This window comes from Oryctolagus cuniculus, chromosome 4 (genome assembly GCF_964237555.1).
Source record: "Oryctolagus cuniculus chromosome 4, mOryCun1.1, whole genome shotgun sequence".
In the NCBI taxonomy this organism is placed as follows: domain Eukaryota; kingdom Metazoa; phylum Chordata; class Mammalia; order Lagomorpha; family Leporidae; genus Oryctolagus; species Oryctolagus cuniculus.
The window spans coordinates 176112943-176137044 of NC_091435.1; the positions used below are offsets into that span (position 1 = coordinate 176112943).

A 24102-nucleotide genomic window follows, 5' to 3' on the forward strand; every position below is an offset into this window, starting at 1 on the left:
GTTGGGGATTGGGAACAAGGCTTGTCCTATTGTATGGAACTTGTTTTTATGGGCATAGCAAACCTGTGCAAACTGATAGTCTGGTAATAATTTACCCCAAGTCAGACTATTTCTTGAAAACAAATAAACATTTACAGTTTGCTTGATTATTTCAGAGTTATGCCTTTACTTCCTCCAAATCTTCAAAGAAATTATATTTAGCAGTGATAGAAAATAAAGAGAAGAATATTGCATGGTGATCCATGTTCCCAGAAAAGCAAAATTCAATCACCAATAACTTCATCAAGTCTAAATGCATGTGCATGATCAAATAGTCTCATCCACAATTAAAATTAAGGGAATACCAGACAATATTTACTCTATACACCTCCTATCCATGTGCTTACAGTTGGGGCATCTTGGGGAATTTTTAAGAACAATGCTTTTAAGCATTTGAAAGGTCCTGAATCAAATGAGCTAAAAACACAGGCATTCACATCCACATGGAAACTGGAGATGGGGCCTTCTGACTTTAACTACAGGTACTCATTGAGAGAAGCTCTTCACAATAACCAGTGCTTCCACTTTTATGCTATCTAAATCTCCTGCTGTTTAACATAAGCAGAAGATTGAGGAATGCGTTCCTATCCTAATGGGCAACCCCATGCCATTCAGTATATTCCCTTATGTTGGAAATTTTGTGCATTTTTTCATTCATTTCATTTCGTTTTCATTCATTGTAACTCAAATATTTGCTTACTATCGTAGACTTCTGTAACAGTTTTCAAAAGCTTAATGTGAATTTTATTTTGAAAACTGGGCTTTCATTAAGAAGACATGGTAAAAATCCAATACAATAGATTTGGGGGACTTAAATACTCCTCTCTCAGAAATGGACAGATCAACCAGACAGAAGATCAACAAGGAAACAGCAGATTTAATCAACACTATAGCCCAAATGTATCTAATACATATCTACAGAACTTTCAATCCTACATTTAAAGATTTTACATTCTTCTCAGCAGTGCATGGAACCTACTCTAGGATTGATCACATACTAGGCCATAAAACAAGTCTCAGCAAATTCAAAAGAATTAGAATCATACCATGCAGCTTCTCAGACCACAGTGGAATGAAGCTGGAAATTAGCAACTCAGAAATCCCTAGGGAGTCAGGCACCAAACCCACTTAGGTTATCATCATGGACATATACTGAGACAATGAAATGTAGGATTCAAAACTGAGCTTTTCAGAAGTTTAGCATCCATTTGCAATGCTGTCGGTGAACAAGAAAATAGTTCCCTCCATCCCTCACACTCATAGGCTGCTTCATAAAAATAGGGACAATTTGCAGAAAATCACCTAATAGGGCTGAAGAGGATTTGAGATAGTATCTACTGAACTATCTGAACCACAAAAGGTAGAGTTTCAAATGAGACAATATGTAACTAAGAAATTGTAACAACATCAGAGAGATCCACAATGAGGTCTGGATCTGAGATCCTCTGAGAAAATAAAAAGCTTAAAGAGGACAAATAAACAGCATGAGTGGACAGTCACAGGTCTTAGCAATTGCACTGAAACAAACTTAAAGGGAAATCAATTTTTTTAACTTTTATTTAACGAATATAGATTTCCACAGTACAGCTTATGGATTACATTGGCTCCCCCCCATGACTTCCCTCCCACCCGCAACCCTCCCCTTTCCCACTCTCTCTCCCCTTCCATTCTTATCAAGATTCATTTTCAATTCTCTTTATATACAGAAGATCAATTTAGTATACATTTAGTAAAGATTTCAACAGTTTGCACCCACATAGAAACACAAAGTGAAAAATGCTGTTTGAGTACTCATTATAGCATTAAATCACAATGTACAGCACATTAAGGACAGAGATCCTACATGAGGAGTAAGTGCACAGTGACTCCTGTTGTTGACTTTACAAATTGGCACTCCTGTTTATGGCATCAGTAATCTCCCTTTGCTCCAGTCATGAGTTTCCAAGGCTATGGAAGCCTTTTGAGTTCACCGACTCTTATCTTATTTAGACAAGGTGATAGTCAAAGTGGAAGTTCTCTCCTCCCTTCAGAGAAAGGAAGGGAAATCAATTTTAATATTTATTTTAGTGACACAGGGGCAAGATGGCAGAATATGAAGGGAGCACACTGATAGTCTGGGAAGAGACAGTTTAATAAAAGTGGAGATACTGCAGGTTCAAGGAAGAGTTTGGGAAGAAACAGCAGAGGAAACTCTTCTGGAAATAGTGATTCACAGTGGACCTGCGTGGAGGGCACGGGAGTCCACAGCTCGGGAAACCAGCCCCAGAGTCTATGCACCAGCACTGGAATGCAAAGTGAGCCGAACCTCAGTAGCCCGAGACACCCGAGGGAAAGCAGAAGGAGGAGCCTAGAGGGAACGAAGCTTGAAGCCCTGTGGGGGAAAGTTCACCAGGCTAACTAGAGGAGAGAGGAAATAAGAAAAGGGACTGATACGGACACGAGTCTCTCTCTCTCTGCTCACCTCTCAAAGGCGAGCAAGACAAAGAGCAGGTGCCATTTTGGACATACATAAAAGCTGCGTGACCTCAGGGCTGTGCCTGCCCTCATTCAAGCAGGAAAACCTGACTCTGGGGGTGGTGAAATAACAGGAGGTTAGGACCTAGTGAATGTGTGGAGCTAATGAACTGAGACTGTGAAAAAAGAGACGGTAGGCGAGAACACTCACAGAGTTCACGTGAGTACTCTCCAGAGACGCCACAATTCGGTAACCTTGGCAAACCGGTGGGAGACAGCAGGGGAATTTGAGCCCACACTGAGGGCAGAACAGATTCTTTGTGTGGTCCTTGGGAAAGAGCAGGCAAATGTTATACCCACAGGAGCCAGAGATCGGAAGCTGACTACCTTCATTTCCGCTCAGCTGTGTGGGATTACTTCTCTTCTGAATCAAAGAGAGAGAGAGAGAGAGAGAGAGAGAGAGAGAGAGAGAGAGGTTTACCATGACTAACCTGGGTGTGTCACCTTTGGCACACCCTTAACCCTGAAGAACCAAACAGAGCTCTCTGGCCACACCCATCTCAAGCCTCTGAGGCTCCATCAAAAGCAGACAGTCCACGTAATACAGTCATAGTATAACAAGAAAAAAAACACCACCGCGAGGGAAGAAGAATCCAAAGAATATCTCCACAATGCCAAGCGACAAACACAGAAACTGAGGAAACAAGAACAAGGAAGACATTATGACGTCCACAAATGAACAAGACACCCCAAGCCAAGATTATGAAGATGATGAGATAGAAGAAATGCAAGATACGGATTTCAAAAAATTTATGATAAGAATATTTGATCAGCCCTTGCCCTGACTGTTGATGAACAACTTAATATGTTATCCCTCTTAGTATTTTTTTGTTTGTTCTATTAATACTTTTGGTTGAATACTGTAATCAATACACAATTCTTCTGAAGTGCTGAAACTTAACTGAAAGGTGATCCCTGTTAAATATAAGAGTGGGAATAAGAGAGGGAAGGGATGTACAATTTGGAACATGCTCAAGCCAACTTGCCCCAAACGGTAGAGTTAGAAACATACCAGGGGACTCCAATTCAATCCCATCAAAGTGGCATGTACCAATGCCATCTCACTAGTCCCAGTGATCAATTTCCATTCACAACTGATCATACTGATAGGACTAAGAGCCAAAGGGAGCACATAAACAAGACTAGTGTCTGCAAATACTAACTGACAGAATAAAAAAGGGAGAGAATGATCCAACATGGGAATTGAGATACACAGCAGACCCATAGAATGGCAGATGTCCTAAACAGCACTCTGGCCTCAGAATCAGCCCTTAAGGCATGCGGATCCGGCTGAAAAGCCCATGAGAGTATTTCAGGCATGGAAGGCCAAAACACTCTGGCAAAAAACAAACAAAAACAAACAAACAAACAAAGAAACAAAAACACTAAATGAAAGATCTCCGTGAGTGAGATCACAGTAGAAAGAACAGGTCATCAAAGAAGGAGGTACCTTTCTCTGAAGGGAGGAGAGAGCTTCCACTTTGACCATGGTCTTGTCTAAATATGATCAGAGTCAGTGAACTCAGGGGGCTTCCATAGCCTTGGCAGCTCATGACAAGAGCCTAGGGTGATTACTGACGCCATAAACAAGAGTGTCAATTTGTAAAGTCAACAACAGGAGTCACTGTGCACTTACTCCTCATGTAGGATCTCTGTCCTTAATGTGCTGTACATTGAGATTTAATGCTATAACTAGTATTCAACCAGTATTTTTCACTTTGTGTTTCTATGTGGATGCAAACTGTTGAAATCTTGACTTAATGTATGCTAAATTGATCTTCTGTATATAAAGAGAATCGAAAATGAATCTTGATGTGAATGGAAGGGGGGAGGGAGCGGGAAAGGGGAGGGTTGCGGGTGGGAGGGAAGTTATGGGGGGGGGGAAGCCATTGTAATCCATAAGCTGTTATGTGGAAATTTATATTCATTAAATAAAAGTTAAAAAAAGAATATTTGATCAGCCCTTGTCCTGACTGTTGATGTACAATTGAATACTTCATCCCTTTTAGTACTTTTTTTGTTCTACTTAATACTATTGGTAGAACTCTGTAATTAACACACAATTATTCTTAAGTGTTGAAACTTAACTGAAAAGTGATCCCTGTTAAGTATAAAAGTGGGAATAAGAGAGGGACGAGATATACAATTTGGGACATGCTCAAGCTGACTTGCCCCAAATGGTGGAGTTAGAAATGTGCCAGGGGATTCCAATTCAATCCCATCAAGGTGGCATGTACTAATGCCATCTCACTAGTCCCAGTGATCAATTTCTGTTCACAATTGATCATACTGATAGGTCTAAGAGTCAAAGATATCACATAAACGAGACTAGTGTCTGCTAATACTAACTGACAGAATAAAAAAGGGAGAGAGCGATCCAACATGGGAAGCGGGATACACAGCAGACTCATAGAATGGCAGATGTCCTAAACAGCACTCTGGCCTTGGAATCAGCCCTTAAAGCATTTGGATCTGGCTGAAGAGCCCATGAGAGTATTTCAGGCATGGAAAGCCAAGACACTCTGGCAAAAAAAAAAAAAATGACCTAAATGAAAGACCTCTGCAAATGAGATCCCAGTGGAAAGAACAGGCCATCAAAGAAGGAGGTACCTTTCTCTGAAGGGAGGACAGAACTTCCACTTTGACTATGACCTTGTCAAAATATGATCAGAGTCAGCGAACTCAAAAGCCTTCCATAGCCTTGGCAACTCATGACTAGAGCCTAGGGTGATTACTGACGCCATAAACAAGAGTGTCAAATTGTTAAGTCAACAACAGGAGTCACTGTGTACTTACTCCTCATGTAGGATCTCTGTCCTTAATGTGTTGTCCAATGTGAATTAGTGCTATAACTAGTACTGAAACAGTATTTTACACTTTATGCTCTGTGTGGGTGCAAACGGATGAAATCTTCACTTAATCTATGCTAAATTGATCTTCTGTATATAAAGATAATTGAAAATGAATCTTGATGTGAATGGAATGGGAGAATTATTAGGATATTATATTGGATATATTGGATATATTTGATATATTGGATATATAGGATATTATTAAGGATACATTCATTTCTTCCTGATCCTGTTTTCCTTCTGGACAAACACATAAATTCAAGTAGAGTCAGCTTTTTGCTAGTAAACAGCATTTTAAAAGTAAATCAGGCAATAGTTAGCGAAAGTGTAATTGTGAGATGATGTTGACAAATGAAGACCCAGGAAAATGTGACTAGTTCTGGAGTGTTAGAAACAATTATGAGACAATAGAGATGCTCAAATTATGGCATAGTTGCAGTTATTATTATGCTGCCCTTTGAAATAAGGAAATATGCTAGAAATAGAAAATCTGACAACAGAAATAGAAAAACTTTTAAAATGAAATTTTAAAATCTGAATATATGAAAGAAAAATTTAGTGGTTCAGCTTAAAGGCATGACTGATGTGATAAATGTCAGCGACTCTGCAAATAAATCAAGAAACTGTATCCTGTCTAAAGAAGCAAACAAATCCAGAATAGTAACACAGCCTTGAGGAAATATATAAAACCTAAAAGGTGTAATATCTATGAAACTGGAATTCCAGAATGACAGAAAAGAAAACGGGGAAGGAAAAGTTTGAGTAACATATTTTCAATTTACTTAATAACAAGAGCTGAAATTTTTCAAAGTGTGTCAAAAACAAAGGCTTACAGATAGAAGTTCAAAACATTTCAAATAGAATAGACTCCAAGAAAACCACATGTTTACTCAAGTTCTTCAAAGTTAAAAATGAAAAAAATCTCAAAAGCAGTGGAGAAAAAAGCAAAAACCACAGAGGTAGATGATACTGATACCCATTAGGAAGTGAATGGAATCAGAAGTGAGTGGAATGTCTTTACTGTGCTGAATGGAAATATTTCCTTATTTGAGCAAAAATATCTTTCTGAAGTAAAATTGAAATACAGACTTTTCAATTTATTGGTATGAGAATTTAATGAAAAGAAATGGTAAGCTAAGTTTCAGTAAGTTGAAATAAAACAGCATCAGAAGGAAACTGATTTTCAGAAATGAAGGAAAGCATTATTTATTTTACATAAGTTATTTATGTATCAATTTGAATTTAAAAATTTTCAAGATGATTTTTCTTCAAAATTTCATAATATAACCACTTGCCACAACTGACAGGAAAGCAGGCAGACAGAAAATGTACTCCCATTCAGGAAAACTTTACACTCATCTCCTTCAAGCAATGCATCTGGCAGTTGAAAACAGGTTGGAAAAGGCATCTATTTGCTATTTGCTACAAAATAATTTTAACACCACTTTTACCTCTCACAACACCATCCTGTGTGACCTGGGACTGTGGTAAAGAACAAAGTAGCACAAAGTATCTGAAATATCATGGCCACGCTTATGAACCTCTTAGCTGCTACACTGCACTTTCAGAAAGCAGTTTACACAATCAAAGCTATTCTAAAATAACAGCATAGAAACAAGGATGTAGACAGACACAGATATGGCTCTCCCCAAAGCATCGTCCCTCCCAGTTCAGTTCCTAGCATTCCATAGAAAGACAGACTCTGTCTGAGTCTGATATACCAACTCAATGTAAAACCTGACCCTGGAGAAGATACTGTCTCAGAAAGTGGGCATCCATGGGCAAACCAGCAGAAGTGGAACATGAAGTGCAGATTACAACATAATCCCAACGTTCAGTGTACATATGAGAAAGAAATGGTTCCTACGCAAGAAAATACCCTGATTTTTGGAAATATGCACTTATTTTGCTTTGGGAACATATAATTTTCATTATAGTCAAAGGCTTATTGACTTCTTTAAATAAAAAGTTCAATAAACAAAAATATGAAGGCCATAGTCCAGCAGGAAAACAGAAACATTAATTAAAGGAAAAGATATTTAACTTCATGCATACAATTTTAAAATATATCCCAAATCATTAAAACTAAAGAAATATATGGCTCCTCTCTGTTTGATAAGTGTTTAAAATAAATTTCACAAAAATATTATATTTGCAGCATTTGAGATAAAGGGTGCCATGGGACTGGAATCATGGTGTAGCAGGAAAAGCTTTTGCCTGACACACTGTCATCACATATAGACAATCGTCCATGTCCCTGCTGCTCCACTTGCAATCCAGCTCCCTGCTCTTGGCATGCGAGAAGCAGCAGATGATATCCCAAGTGTCTGGGCCCCTGCCACCCGTGTGAAGACCAGGATAAAATTTATGGCTCCTGGCTCCTGGCTTTGGCCTGGCCCAGCTCTGGCTTTTGCAGCCATCTGGGGTGTAAGCCAGCAGATAGAAGTTCTTTCTCTGTAAATATGACCTTCAAAAATAAATTATTTTTAAAAAGATAAAAGTTGACAGCATAGGTAGTTGGCTTTTGAAACTAGGCTTATGCATACACCTATATAGACAGAGTAACAGAGAAAATAACCATTAAGGCCAATGGGGGATAATGACACCAAGCTTGCAAATCTTGGCAAAGTGTATATGGTATATAGTATTCATTATACTAATTTTTACTTTTATAGATGTTCACAATTGTCTTCAAATAAAAATAATTGTAAAAAGCCATTGAAACTGGAATTAGTAAAAACACTCTAAAAGTAATGTCAATTGAGTGGACACATTAAATTTGTTAAAAATACTAGCTTGTAAAAACCACTTAATTAAAAAAATCACTGTATTTTATGGCCATTTCACAAAATGAAGCCATTCTAATCTTAAGCATTACAGTTAACATGGATTCCTCTTGCTTTGCATTGCTGAGTGTTTTCTTTTTGTATATAAAACTGAACACATGCATGTGAAAATGCATTTCCACATTGTATTTCCTAAACCTTGGCTTTCTTTCTCTTTCTGTTATGTCTTTCCCTCACTCCCTATATCTGCATTTATCTGTGTCTCTGTCTCTATCGCCCTTTATCCTGTCCAAATCAGGAAATTAAGTTTAGTTTTGATTTCTTTTTTTGGCAATAAAATAACAAAAACTTTTTTATTTTTAATTAACAATAATTATTTGTATTTTAGGGTATAGTGTGAAATTGCAATAAAGTGTATTTTTAAAGACATTGTAAAAAGAAATTAAACAATAGGTATAGTTTGGTGCAAAAATTTTGAAATCCATGCACAATTTTTTATAATTTGAATTTTCATGAACTTTAAAAAATTTATAAAAGGTATACAAATTTTATGCATTTCATATATACAGATTTAGAAACATAGTGATTCTTCCCACCATACCCTACTTCTAAAAACACTTACTGTGGTACTGTTGTTGATGTCCACAGCAAAAACATGGAGAAGAATGCCTTTGGGCTGATCTTCCTCTTGGGCTCGACTGATGAACCTAATCAATTCAATAATTCAAAATAGATAACTAATATTTCAAATCAATCCATGCTGCTAATATTCTCAATGCACATCATATAGATGGATTTAGCAAGATCAAAACATGAGTTGGAAAGATTCGCAAGAAATCAAAGCATGGCCCAGAAAAAGTAACTGGCTCCATGATGAGCAGTTTGGGTAGCAGATGCACTCCATAAAATACTCTTCCTTAGACTGGAGGGCCTGGCACCTTCTCAGGTATGGATGTGGCAGTTTCTTTGATATTCCACAGAGTGACCTACAGTTATAAGGATTTAATACATGTTGAGAATACTGCTATCTCCAACCCATAGGTTGGAGAGAAGGAAAAGATGAGAGTGGCATCTATGGCTCCAAAATGATAAACAAAACTTGTGTATAAATTTGGGGACTTTACTTTTTATTTTTCAGGTCTATTATTTTTAGCTGTTTTTTAAACATTTTATTGAAAAATATGATACATATCAAGAAATGCACATAACTGTACAGATAACCAAGGTTTTTGTCCTCTGAGCACACTCATAACCAATACTCAAATTAAGAACAGAATACTACTAGTACTAAGAGAGTCCTCACTACTCAGGTGGGAATCTTACTTATAGAAGCTTTAGGGTGAAATCAGTAAGCATATATGTGAAGATGGTTTTAGCTATTGTAAGCCTCAGTTTCCACAAGTGAAAAGGTGTTAAGTTGAACCACAGGGGACATTTAAGCTTGACATTCTATTCAAAAGTAAAAAGTATTATAATTTACTTTAAATTGTATTGAAGATTATTGACATTTGGATAAACATGTTGGACCAGAGACAAGAATAACCCTTGTAAATGATAGCCATATTTACTTCTTCATACAGATTCAGAGTTATAATATGTTCAATGAGTTTTTAGAAATTATAATTTTTATTAATATGATCATTTGATGAAAATCAGTTCATACTAATGACTAAGAGTCTCTCGTCTATATAACTGCCACATTTAATATCCAAACTGAAGAGGTTTCAAGGTTCAGTCATTGAAGCACTTATCACTTAACTGCTTTCACAAAATGTGCAATAAACACAAAAAGCTGACCATTTATGATGCTTATTGCATTCAAAATGTTGTGCAACAACCACATTGTCTTGCTCCAGAATCTTCAATATCCCACAAGCAAACCCTGGGTGCCTGGAGCAGCCACTCCCCATTCTCTCCTCTCACCAGACCCTCTATAAGCTGCTCATCAGTTAATAGACATTCGATTACTAGCTATTTATGGATATTGTAAAGAACGCTGCTAGGAGTATTGGGCACAAAGTTGAGTGTGAGTTTATGTTTTCATTGTTTTGGGGCCTATCCCAAAGAGTGCCATGCCTGACTCATATGGACCTCCTATGGCTAATTCATGCAAGAAAACAAGCTTTGCTGCCATGGCTGCCACATGTTCCATTTCTACCTGCAAACCTTTCTCCACTCCCCTCTTCCATGGCTTCTCAAGACCTGGTTCGTCAGGAGAGTGGAACCTTCATTGTCCTCAACTTGCATAGGATAAAGGCCAGATTCTAATTACTCCTTCCACTCTTCACAAGAGTGATGAACTTGCAGAGCAAACACACTAGATGCTGGGCATTGTTGTAACTGCCTTGGATGTGTTCACAAGATAACAGGTTAACGTGGTGCTCACACTTCCTCCTCCGTAAAAATATGGGTCTTACTAATTCTCTCATTAAAGTCTCCATATATTCCCAAAGAAAACTATTTTCTTTCCCTTGCAAAATAATGAAGAAGTTAAGAAATGGGACTTGAAAACGTTTAGAGAAATCTCTTATGGAAAAGAGACAGGGAGAGTATGCTGCAGGAATGCGTTTCTACCCAATAAACATTGTTAGTATTTCTTTCAGCCAACAGTTGCATCAGAGAATAATTTCGTGAAAATTTTACTTGTCTCAATTTTAAAATAACCTGAGACAGTTTGCTAGAGTTGGATGAGAACTAGAGGAAATTAGAGTGCTGAATCAGAATGTGCAAAGCACGTGTGAGACTCGGTGTGTGGTTGCTCAGAGCAGGGGTAGTGTTGCACGTTCCCTGTGAACACAAGAAGGCCAGCTCAGGTTGTTCAGGATAGAGATCCCCATTCCCTTTCTCGTGCCAGACCCAAAATGGGTATTGGTAAACTAACTGACATATGATGACTCAAACCTTTGATATGGATACTTACTTCTCTTCAGACAAAAATACAATAATCTGCGACACAACAATTCTCACAACCCATGGTTTGTTTGATCCAGAATCTTCAATATCCCACAAGCAAACCCTGGGTGCCTGAAGCAGCCACTCCCCATTCTCTCCTCTCACCAGATCCAGTATAATTTAATTGATAAAATTCAATACTAGTTCTTTAGCAAGCTGAATTGATAGTACAACAGAAATTTTTCCAAATTAAGTGGATTATTTAATAATATCTGATGAAGAAAGATCTATTGTCATAGTTGGCAAAAGATAAAATACCCAGACCTTTAGGGTGGAAAATATTGGAAAGAGGCCCTAGAGCTTTGCTCTCTCAATCTTTTTCCCATGGTCCCTTAATACATACTCCCCAAATAGCCCATATAGTTCCCTTGGAAACCCTCTGCTGAAAAACAAGTGAAGTTACCCCTGAAGTGCTAGCTATTAGACTAGCCCTCTGTATGTACTGGCTCACAAAACCTTTTGAAAGAAGTACAAGGCATTTTACAAGTGCCTTTATTGGAGACCAAAATGTGAATTATTAGCATATTACATGATCAGTTTCAATGTCTTCCCCTTCCAGAAAGTTCGGGGAGATACTTAGCGACATTTTCTCTCTGTCATAGAAAATATAAGTTGACTGTGTCCTTCCATGGCTAATCTATGTAAACACACCTAAATAAAAGGTTTCCAGGTTTAAAAAAATCACACAAAACTGAGTTGTATTACTCACTGGAAGGTGGCCATGAGTTTCATCCTAGGCCCATCCAAGAGAAGCAATATTTTGGCATAGGTGTTAATCCTTTCCTCCATTTAGTTCACTATATTGTCAGTCAACTGCAGGTTGTTTGATGAAATTTGATGGTTAGTATTAAGGTTGTTCTTATTCCTAGAAAGATAAACAAGCAATACTCAATATTAGCTTGTTTCTGAAATATGATGGGAGCAGCTATGCTCCCGAGAATATCCCTGTTATACCTGCTACAGGGTCAAGCACAAAACATTCACATCTATTACCCCTCAGTGCATAGGATAGAAAATAAGATGAAATTTTACAAGGTGTATCCTGAGCACAGCTTGCCCAAGGAGGGTCTTGGACACATATGATCAAAGGGAACCAATAGCTGTAGATTGACTGGTCTCCTTCTCATTGTTGACTATGTGGTATGAACCACATTCTGTATTTTAAAGATAGTACTTTTTAGAGAACCGCACATTCATTTATTGTCTGTATCTTACTTCAAAAGTATTTGAGGAAAAAATAGAAAAAAAGAAAAATTTTAAAGATGTTTTTGAGGTCTGAATAAAAAAAGTACATGGCTTTTCATCAATTTTTTTTCTTAAGAAAGCAGACTAAGCATATATAACCTTGGATTAGAGGAAGTGAAAACACATGGAATCATAGTTTTTATAAGATTGTCTAAGGCATTGGTTATTTCAAATTTCCCTTAAGATTTGAATCAGATATTTTTCCTGTAGATTCTGGCTAAAACTGAAATACTGTACCCTACAGGCCAAACACAACTTAGAAAAAAAAAAAACACAGACTCCAGCCTGAGTTGAGGGGGTCTTACACATTAATGAAGAGCAAAATTCCCATTTGATACAGACAGGATGAATAATGTCTTCAGGAACACTGCTGTCTGGTAGGTGGTGAGCAAACAAACAAACCAAGTACTTCAACCACGAATAACTGAATTCAGGCACAGACTGAGAGCTCAGAGGTAGATGTTGGCCTGGAGTCTTCAATAAGGCATGCAGCCTGCCAACCCCTTGACAAGGCTTATGGGATTCTAAGCAGAAAAGTCAGAAAAAGCCTTGTTAAACATATAAGATACAGGACTGTAACAAGGAATTCCTGTGACTTTAAGCCACTAAGTTTCTGGTAATTGTAGCCACAAAAAAAAAAATCACTTGAGGATCACGGTAGAGCATAGGCTAGATTGTGTTGAATACCCTGTTAGAGAACTGTTGGCATCAAGGATACTGCTAGTGAGGGTTCAGAAGTTACTGAGAAGCACTAAAGGAAAAAAATTTAAAAAAATAAGAAAAAAATAACCAATTTCACTTACAGAATATGTTAGGTCATTATGAACTTCTGGGAAAAAGAAGAGACTTGTTCTTGTAAACCAGACAAAGGGAAACACTTATTAGAAAATAGAAACTCTGGGACTGCTGATGCGGCATAGTAGGTTAAGCATCCTCCTGCAGAGCCGGCATCCCCTATGGGCACTGGTTCAAGTCCCAGCTGCTCCACTTCTGGTCCAGCTCCCTGCTGATGGCCTGGGAAAGCAGTAGAAGATGGTCATGCTTAGGTCCCTGCATACCTATGGGAGACCCAGAAGAATCTCCTGGCTCCTGGTTTTGGATCAGCTCGGCTCTGGCTGTTGTGGCCATTTGGGAATGAACCAGCAGATGGAAGACCTATCTCTGTGTCTCTTCCTCCCAGGTAAAGATATAAATATTAAAAAAAAAAACAGAAATCCTGAGGAGAACTGCTTCCTGTAGTGATATGGAATGTAGGCTTCTTCAATGTCAAATTTGGTTATAAGGAGTAGAAGTTCCCACGTAAATATTCAGAAGGTGGCCTCTTTCACTCTTGCTGCTTATGGGAAATTGAGAAGAGCAAGATACAGTGAAGGAAATGTTACTGAACAAAAAGAGACAGAGTTTCAAGCCTTGGGGAAATCTCAGACTATCCAGACATAGAAGATGTGATTATTTTTGAAGAGGATGTTTCAGAGAATGTGGCACAGATAAAAGGGTATGGTTGTACACCTTGTTACCAATGCTTCATAAAGATCAAGCAATAAGAATGTTCAGTCACACGAGGTTAGAAAGGATGAAAAGTGCGGCTCACAGATCCCTTCAAGCCAAGCAGAGGGATTCTAAAAAGCTAAAGGCATTGCCTCTCAGCCCTCTCGGGCCAAAGACAGAAATACAGAGGGCAGGACAGAAACAGAGACTGGTGCTCCTGTCTTCTATCCAATTGATACCCATAACCCTGGAGGAACAAAGTCCTTCGTATCAGCAGAAACACTTCCAGCTTGGACTGAGAGGAACAAAGTAAAGAATGAAAGAAGGCTCTTCAACCCCAAAATCCCACAAACAGAACACAGACTGATCCAATGAATCAGCTGCAAACCCATTCTACTATTCATGCAAAAGGAAGGCTGACACGGAAATAAGAGCCAAAAGAGCAGAAAACAGGACCAAGTCCCTAGAAGGCGGGCCCAAGAGATACAAAAAAACTATACTTGAAGCAACCTTAAACAGTATTTAAAATACATTACATACACACTCTATGCCAATGGACCATTAAAATTCAGTTTCCATGTTAATACCAATGATAGCATATAAGTAAACTATAATATGTAACCAAAAAAACTAATGTTTATTCACAAGTTCATGATGCAACAAAGAAAGATACCAAAAACTTTTTTGAAAAATTTATTTATTTTGAATTCAGAGTTACATGGGGGATGGGGAGGGAGGGAGAGAGAGAGAGAGAGAGAGATCTTCCAACTGATGGTTCACTCCCCAAATGGCTACAACTGCAGGGTTTGTGCCAGGTCACAGCCAGCTCCTTTTGGATCCCCTATGTGGGTTCAGGGGACCAAACACTTGGGCTTTCTTCCACTGCATTCCCAGACAGATTAGCAGGGACCTGGATTGGGAGTGAATCAGCCAGGTCTCAAACTGGATTTCACATGGGATGCCAACATTGCAAGTGGCAGCTTTACCAACTATGCCATAGTTCCAGCCCCAAAATAATTCTTTTTTTATTATTTTATTTTATTTTTTTAACTTTTATTTAATGAATATAAATTTCCAAAGTACGATTTATGGATTACAATGGCTTCCCCCACATACCGTCCCTCCCACCCACAACCCTCCCCTTTCCCACTCCCTCTCCCCTTCCATTCACATCAAGATTCATTTTCGATTATCTTAATATACAGAAGATCAGCTTAGTATACATTAAGTAAGGATTTCAACAGTTTGCGCCCACACAGAAACATAAAGTGAAAAATAATAGATGATTTTTTTAAGTGAGAGTCAAGTTGGGAGTTGATAATTTCTTTCTTTCTTTTTTTTTTTTTTTACAGAGGATCAGTTTAGTATACATTAAGTAAAGATTTCAACAGTTTGCACCGCCATAGAAACACAAAGTGAAATATATTGTTTGAGTACTCGTTATAGCATTAAATCTCAATGCACAGCACATTAAGGACAGAGATCCTACATGAGGAGTAAGTGCACAGTGACTCCTGTTGTTGACTTTACCAATTGACACTCCTGTCTATGGCATCAGTAATCTCCCTATGCTCCAGTCATGAGTTTCCAAGGCTATGGAAGCCCTCTGAGTTCTCCGACTCTTATCTTGTTTAGACAAGGTCATAGTCAAAGTGGAGGTTCTCTCCTCCCTTCAGAGAAAGGTACCTCCTTCTTTGAAGACCTGTTCTTTCCACTGGGATCTCACTCAAAAATAATTCTTAATCATTAGAGTTCACAATAAATATTTGCTGCTAGTTCATCAGAATTAACAATGACCATGGATTGTTTGACAGAAGTGTCCACTTCATTTATAAAGAAAAAGATAAAACTATTTTCCCTGATATTTTAAACCAATTTACATCTTTAAAACTTGGTATTTCCAGTCAATAAACCAGTGAATATTCATTCTACACAAGCCATTTTGCTGCACTCAGTAAGGAACACTTGAATGAGTAGGATAGTTTGACTGATCAACCATTTAAAATACAATTTTCAAAATGAGAACCAAGACAATGTTTGGACAAACATATGTAAGACAAAATAACAAAAATACTTGTAAAGAAGTAATTACAAGTTAGTTAGTTTTATATTAGCATGAAAATGTAAATTACTAAAGCTTATGATGAATTAATTTCCATCTTACTTAATATTGACCTTTTGGAAAATGAAGTGCTAAATAACATAAAATGCTGGACACATCAAAAAGATTCCAAAGACAAAACCATTCTTTGCTATAATTTGGTTGTGTTTTGACTATGTTCAAACAGAAGTCTGTGACCATACTAGACAGAACCAAACAGACTATAGAAAACATAAAACTCATAAATAGGGCAGGCATTTTCAGAGATTTACAGAAACGTGTTTCTCCTGGAGCCACGAAAGCATCTCCTCTGAGAATACAATAGGTTCTCTTGATCTCAGCAGCACTACTTATTAGGAACCTGATAGCTTCTTATAAAATCAGTGCTTAAGTTAAGAATTGGTTCCTATGACGTAGGGGAAGCAAGTCAGTGCATTTCCTGGGATTATCAGTGTGTTGGGATGATCTCAAGTAGTGTATGAAAATACTACCTTGTGTGGTGCAGGTTTGGATGACCTTCAAAACTCCTGGACTGCTGTTTGGTGGATGTGAACAGCTTTTTTCTTCACTCCTTGGCACAGAAATGAAGCAGCCTATATGTCTTGCTAGAGCACTATAGACAAATCCAGAAACATCAAGGATTCTCTAGTAGTCAGGGCAACTTGCCACTATGATGTCAAGGTTCTAAGGCTCATGCCATAACTGACAATCTGCCATACTGGTTTCCCATATAAAAGCCCCTTCTTTAATTTTCCAAAACTTATCAGAGGTGATTACTGATTCACATGCAATTTGGGACGCCAACAACTCTTTTCATTTAATTTCTACAAATGGCACAATCTCCCCAAACTACAGTTCAATATTATACTTATGGTTCCACCAATCTTCTGTTCCTATAGAAATATCTGGGGTCAGTAATTTATAAAGAAGAGAGGTTTATTTTACTTATTATAGTCCAAGATCATGCAGTATTCCTGATCTAGTCTTTTACTGGCTTGTAGACAATCATCTTCTCACTGTATCTTTACATGACAGGGAAGGAGAACGAGGTGAGGGCTTCAGTGTGAGCATTTGCGGGGAAACAATTTAGTCCATCATCATCTACATTCACTTATTACTTTTAACACTGACTTTTCTACTCTGAGTGCTAAATATAAGAAATCATATAAAAATAATGTTATGCCTATAATATTTAAGCATATCACAGACACAGAACTATTTTCCTCATTCTTTTCCCCTTAAGTTTCCAAATGGATGATCAAATATCCATATTCTAGATGGTTTTATATCTTTCATCATGCATGTGACATGGGGAAAATCAATTACTCTAGAAACATCTCCATGTCTTCATTTTCAAAAGAAATGAAGCACCTCAGGGAATTTTCATGGTTACTAAATAAAGTAACATTACAGAAAGTATAGTATGGGGGGGTTCATGGTTTAAGTTGCCACCTCTGACATCAGCATTCCATTTCAGTGTGCCAGTTCTAGTCCAGGCTACTTCACTTCCAATCCAGTTTCTTGCTAATATACACGAGAAGGCAGTGGAAAATGGCCCAAATAGTTGTGCCTTTCTCAATCATGTGGGAGAACAGGATGGAGTTCCTGGTGTCTGGCTCCCTCTTAGCCCACCTCTATTTAGACACTTGGACACTGAGTACACAGTTGAGAGAACCTATTCTCTGTCTCTCTCACTCTGCCTTTCAGATAAATATGTCTAAATAAAGAACCAGTGTGACTTGTGGCACAGTAATTACTTCAGTAACATCAGTTCTTTTTGTAGCAGACAAGACTATGCCATTAAAGATGGGAAATTGTAACATGTATGTTTTTCCATGAGAAGGTAAAGAGAAAAACTCATCCAATCAAATCCATTGAGCAATTGCAAGGTCTCAAATTCCTTTCCAGTTACATTTTTTTGACAGTCATATCCTCAGGATCACCTTGCAACATGAAAATCATTACGCCAGATGATTGGGGGGGAGAAACTGAGACTCAGTGGAATTAAGGAAGTGAGATTCACATATCTGAGAATTTGCTCTCAGGTTGGTTAGGTGCCTAAGACGCATGACGAATCCATTTGTAACTAATGCTGTCATCCATGGAGAGAAACATATTCCTCTGTTTGAAGCCACATTTTGTTCAAGGGCGCTACATCATGTTCCTGGGATATACCTGCAGCTCCATCACTGTCTGCATTTGGGTTTGACAGATTCAAACCCACTCGCCGTCTTCTCCGTGACAAGGTGGACTTTCCCACTTCTGTGGGCAGCCTGGTGCCACTTCACACAGCATATTTGCATGGGTTCTCAGTGCTCTCCATAGACACTGTTACTTCAGGGAGCCATACCTTGGGTTTTAGGTTGAGATTAGAATCCATGATTGGGAAAAGGCTCTGATGATTCATTTCCTGAAATCTACTAGTGCCCACCTCCATGACAGATTCCCAACTATCAACTGTGGACCCCTACAACAATCCTTTCCACAGGCCAGTCACCCTTTTCTACACTCTGGGTCACTGTCACTGTAACGACCTCTCCTCATGCTAGCTGGGACCTGTCTGCTTCCTTATTCTACACTCTGGGTCACTGTCACTGTAACTGCCTCTCCTCGTGCTAGCTAGGACCTGTCTGTATCCTTATTCTACACTCTGGGTCACTGTCACTGTAACGACCTCTTCTCATGCTAGCTAGGACCTGTCTGTATCCTTATTCTACACTCTGGGTCGCTGTCACTGTAACGACCTCTCCTCATGCTAGCTGGGACCTGTCTGCTTCCTTATTCTACACTCTGGGTCACTGTCACTGTAACTACCTCTCCTCATGCTAGCTGGGACCTGTCTGCGTCCTTATTCTACACTCTGGGTCACTGTCACTGTAACAACCTCTCCTCATGCTAGCTAGGACCTGTCTGTATCCTTATTCTACACTCTGGGTCACTGTCACTGTAACTACCTCTCCTCATGCTAGCTAGGACCTGTCTGTATCCTTATTCTACACTCTGGTCACTGTCACTGTAACAACCTCTCCTCATGCTAGCTGGGACCTGTCTGCGTCCTTATTCTACACTCTGGGTCACTGTCACTGTAGCAACCTCTCCTCATGCTAGCTAGGACCTTTCTGTATCCGTATTCTACTAACCCATTTTTGCCTCCACAAAGTGTAGGATCCCAAAACCCTGACATCATGAACTTGCGCCAGGACCCTTTTCTACCCTCTTCTGACCATATCTGGAATTTGTAATTAATCTCTGAGGCCCTTGGCTCAAGGCAGGTGCTTCATTCTCTGAGATGAGTGATGACAGCAATCACAAATTTTAGGAAGTACCACTGAGCCAATCAAAGATAATAAGGCCGGTGCCATGGCTCACTTGGCTATTTCTCCGCCTGTGGCGCCAGCACCCTGGGTTCTAGTCCCTGTTGGGGCGCCGGATTCTGTCCTGGTTGCTTCTCTTCCAGTCCAGCTCTCGGCTGTGGCCCGGGAAGGCAGTGAAGGATGGCCCAAGTTCTTGGGTCCTGCACCCACATGGGAGACCAGAAAGAAGCACTTGGCTCCTGGCTTCAGATCGGCGCAGAGCTCCGGCCATAGCGGCCATTTGGGGGGTAAACCAACGGAAAAAGGAAGACCTTTCTCTCTGTCTCTCTCTCTCACTGTTTAACTCTGCCTGTCAAAAAAAAAAAAAAAAGATAAGAAGTAATGTTTTCAGTCAGCATTGGAGTCACTCTGCAATAGTGGCTCTAACTGATGTTTACAAGCCTAGTTATCATCATTTCATTAGAGAGTTCTAACCCCACAGTGGACAACCGTACTGTATTATGTATAGAGATGCAAATAAGAACTCACAAAACAAAGGATGAACCAAGAAAAAATGAGAAAGTCCAAGGATAACCACTGACTCTTGAAGAAAAGGGATAATTAATAGAAAAGAATCCATACTGAAAAAGATTAACATCTACAGTTAGGAAAAAAACAATAACTGACTACGGCTGAAGAAAAAATTTGTAAAATACAATGATTCATGTTTAATGTCTCAGAAATTAAAGGTTCCCCCAGGGTTTTAAGATTTAGGTAAAGCAATTACAATTGATCTAATACTTGGGGCATGTCTCAGGTTTCATGAAATAAGATTATGAGTTTTCACTCAACATTTTGGTCCATGAGTATAAACAATATAAATGGTTTGCCAGTATGTAGCATCACCCAATCAAAAAGACATGAAAGACACTAATAAAAATAAAGATGATTTGGTTATTTAAAAAGTAAAGCTATTCCTTACTCATGCATTGGAAAAGTCAGTACTGTTAAATTTTATATACTGCCTGAGTAATTTACAGACTCAATGGAATCCCTATCAAAATACCAATGGCATTCTATACAGAGTTGGAAAGACAATCCTAAAATTCACATGGAATCACAAAAGACCACAAAGAGCTGAAGTTATCTTGAACAAGATAACCCGAGCTGAAGGCATCACAATCCCTGATTTCAAAGCAGACTGCAAAGCTACAGAATTAAAAATAGCTTGGCATTGGCATAAAAACCAATGAACAGCTCAGTGGAATAGAGGAGAGTCCCAGATCAATTCACATGCATATAACCAACTGACTTATGACAAACGTGCTCATCATACAGTGGAGTTAGCGACAATATCTTCAAAAATGATGCTGGCAAAACTGGATGCATGTGCATAGAACAATGAAATTAGATCCATTATCTCTCACCACATACAAAAATCAATTGAGCATACATCAAAAACCTAATTTTAGACCTGATATTTTGAAGTTCCTGAAAGAAAACTAAGGGAAACACTCAAAGACATCAATGTAGGGAACACCTTGGACAGGATCCCCAAAACTCAGGCAACAAAAGCAAAACTAAGTAAATGGGACTGTATAGAACTCAGAAGCAAAGAAAATGATAGAGTGGAGAGACATCCAACAGAATGGAAAAAATAATTGTAAACCATCTATCTGGAAAAGCATTAAAATCTCGAATATATCAGCAACTTAGAAAAGTCAAAAACATCAATCCAATACAGGAATGGAAAAGGACTTGGACAGTTCTTGAAAAGCAGGTTGAAAATGCAAATGGTCAACAAATATATGAAAAAATGCTCATCTCTGGGCTGCAGGGAAATGCAAGTCAAAACCACAATGAGATATCTCCTCACCCATGTTAGAATGGATAAAATCCAAAACACAGAGTAACAAACAAGGACGTGGTGAATTAAAGAGAAACACTTAGACACTGCTGAAAGGAATCTCAATTAGTGCATCCATTGTGGAAAACAGTGTGGAGATGTGTTTTAAAACCAGAAATCATGTGATGTGCCACATCACATGATCCAGCATTCCCAGCACTGTGTGTATACCAAAATACTTGAACACAAGATATCCAAGAGATACCTGCATCATGTTTTTAGCAGCACTGCTCAAAAAGGCCAAAATTTGGAACCCATCAAGGTGTCCATCATTAGATGAATGGGTAAAGAAAATGTGGTATACATACACAATGGAATTTTACCCAGCCACAAAAACAATGGAATTCTTCTATTTGCAGCAAAATGGACATTAACTGTAGCACATCCTGTTGAGTGAAATAAGCTGGACCCAAAAAGAAAAATAACACATGTTCCCCCTTAAATGGATTTAGGGGGGAAAATAAATGTTTTTGTGCATTAGTATTGCTGCAAATACAGTTTTCTTAAACTTTATTTTATGCCTTTGTGAAACCAATGGTTAACAATCTTATACTACTAAATTTTTAATCATATGTAATTACTTTAAAATTTACTGCATAAGAGTGAAATGATCTTTTTTTATTCGATTACTGTTTACAGCCATTGTCTATATTCTCACTAAACTGTTGGCATTTTGTTTTTTTATTTGTTAAACTTAAGTGGTAAAATATTAACCCTTTTTACTGTAATGTAATTTGAAAACTGGCTCTCTTCAAAAACTAAAACCAAAGACAAAGAAAAGGGAGAAGGAAACATGGCAGAAGAGAGAAAGGGGGAGTGAGGAAGGGAATATCATTAAGTTCTTACAACTGTGTCAACAAAGCAAGCTGAGTCTGGGAAACACTAATTAAAACTAAAAGATATGACCGGCACCGCGGCTCAATAGACTAATCCTCTGCCTGCGGTGCCGGCACACCGGGTTCTAGTCCTGGTTGGGGCGCTGGATTCTGTCCCGGTTGCCCCTCTTCCAGGCCAGCTCTCTGCTGTGGCCTGGGAGGGCAGTGGAGGATGGCCCAAGTGCTTGGGCCCTGCACCCCATGGGAGACCAGGATAAGTACCTGGCTCCTGGCTTCGGATCACTATTAACTACCATTCTTCACAGAAGTTGAGAGGCATTTTTCCTGCTATATAATATAGTTAGTAGTATTTCACTGCCATGGTGAAACAGGGAAGATTAAATTGAAGGATAAAATTCACTATAATTCTCTAAAAATTCTGTTACTTCTTATTTTTACTTAAAGTGACAAGACATAGAACCTATGTATATTAATTTAATGTATTTCAGGATAAATTGTTCAGAAAGTCCATTATACTATTCCACAAAAAGCTAATATTGTATAAAATATACAATCTAACTGAAGAATTCTCATTTCTTTCTTTTGAACTTCACATACGTGTGTTTATACACAAGCAAACATGTACACATACATAGATGTAGAGAAATATTCAGGTCATGTATAGTCTATACATCCAAAATAGGTCCTGCCCCTAGATTTTTAAAAATGAATGACTGAGGGGCCAGCACTATGGCTCACTTGGGTAATCGTCCACCAGCCTGCGGCACTGGTATCCCATATGGGCTCTGGATTCTAGTCCCGGTTGCTCCTCTTCCAGTCCTGCTCTCTGCTGTGGCCCGGGAAGGCAGTGGAGGATGGCCCAGGTGCTTGGGCCCTGCACCCGCTTGGGAGACCAGGAGGAAGCACCTGGCTCCTGGCTTCGGATCAGCATGGCACCATCCATAGTGGCCAATTGGGGAGTGAAGCAACGGAAGGAAGACCTTTCTCTTTCTCTCTCTCTCACTGTCTGTAACTCTACCTATCGAATAACTAAATTAAAAAAATTTAAAAAATGAATAACTGAGATGCAATTTCATTTAGTTCACAGGAAATGTGCACTCTGAGAAATTGTGCAGCAATTCAAAAATTTTTTGCAAAAAGTGCCCTTACCTCTTAACCCATTTTGAGAAACTTTTCAAAGAATTCTTATATATTTTGCATATGTAGATGACCCAATTAATATAACAAAAGTCACTATTCCAAAGTACATTCCCAGAGTTGGGTAACCATTACCTGTCAATTTTGGAATATTTGTAATCACCCTGAAAATAAACCATGTATCACTTATCCATCACCCCTTTAGTCCTTCTTTGTTCCTTAGTCCTACACAACCACCATGTTTTGTCTCCAAAGATTTCCCTGCCCAGGAAATGTCATTTTAATAGAGACCTATAGTATGTAGCCCTTTATGAATGGCTTCTTTCACTTGGTATACTACTTTCAGTAGTATGCTACCATCCATGTTGCAAAATCTATTTAATCTTTTTTTGTAAAACAATGTTCAATGTAGTAGAATACAGTTCTGTTGTATGATGAGCATTTAGATGGTCTCCACTTAATGTTACCATGAACATTCATTTCCACCATACTGCATGGACAAAAATTTTTTCCTCTCGTGTTATTGGATTTAATCAAACTCTGAGTTAATTGGGCCTACTTTTCCATCTCTCCACCTTTCTTCATGTTGTCCTTTTTGTTCTTTTACTTCTACTCATGTAACACCATTTATTCAGACCCAGCCCAATATTTCCCTTTTGTCAATAATCTTTGCTTTCTGTTACACTTTTGACTCTTACAGACTTGAGACATTTCAGTGCCTGACATCCAGTTAGAGCAGAGCCACCTAGCCCTTTATTTCACATGGCTTTTATTTTTATTCATGGGAAATAATCTTATCTAAATATAAATATGCTTCAAGGAGATTATCTGAAGTGCACGTCACCTATCTTTGTATAGATTGAGGATATTTTAGCTTACCATTTTTTCCGATAAAATTAAACACTTTATACCTTACCAGAAATTTCTTCTTTCAAATATTTACATAGCATTGT

General features: G+C 38.5%; 1 protein-coding gene across 5 annotated transcripts in view; it reads right to left on the reverse strand.

Moving 5' to 3' along the window:
* LOC138849512 (uncharacterized) overlaps positions 1 to 24102 on the reverse strand; it is a 70103-nt gene that overhangs the window by 44319 nt on the left and 1682 nt on the right. For 2 of the 5 annotated variants that reach the window (XR_011388403.1, XM_070073230.1), the window contains exons 1-3: positions 16469 to 16625; positions 11853 to 12008; positions 8814 to 8898 (exon numbers count right to left, since the gene is read on the reverse strand). Coding sequence is in view for 4 of the 5 variants with exons in the window: in XM_070073230.1 (XP_069929331.1) it covers positions 8814 to 8898; positions 11853 to 11932 (165 nt within the window). In the remaining variant the exon portion in view is untranslated. Of the gene's footprint in view, positions 1 to 8813; positions 8899 to 11852; positions 12009 to 12693; positions 12913 to 16468; positions 16626 to 24102 lie in introns of those variants that run through there. The other 3 variants (XM_070073232.1, XM_070073233.1, XM_070073231.1) reach the window with 2 other exon arrangements.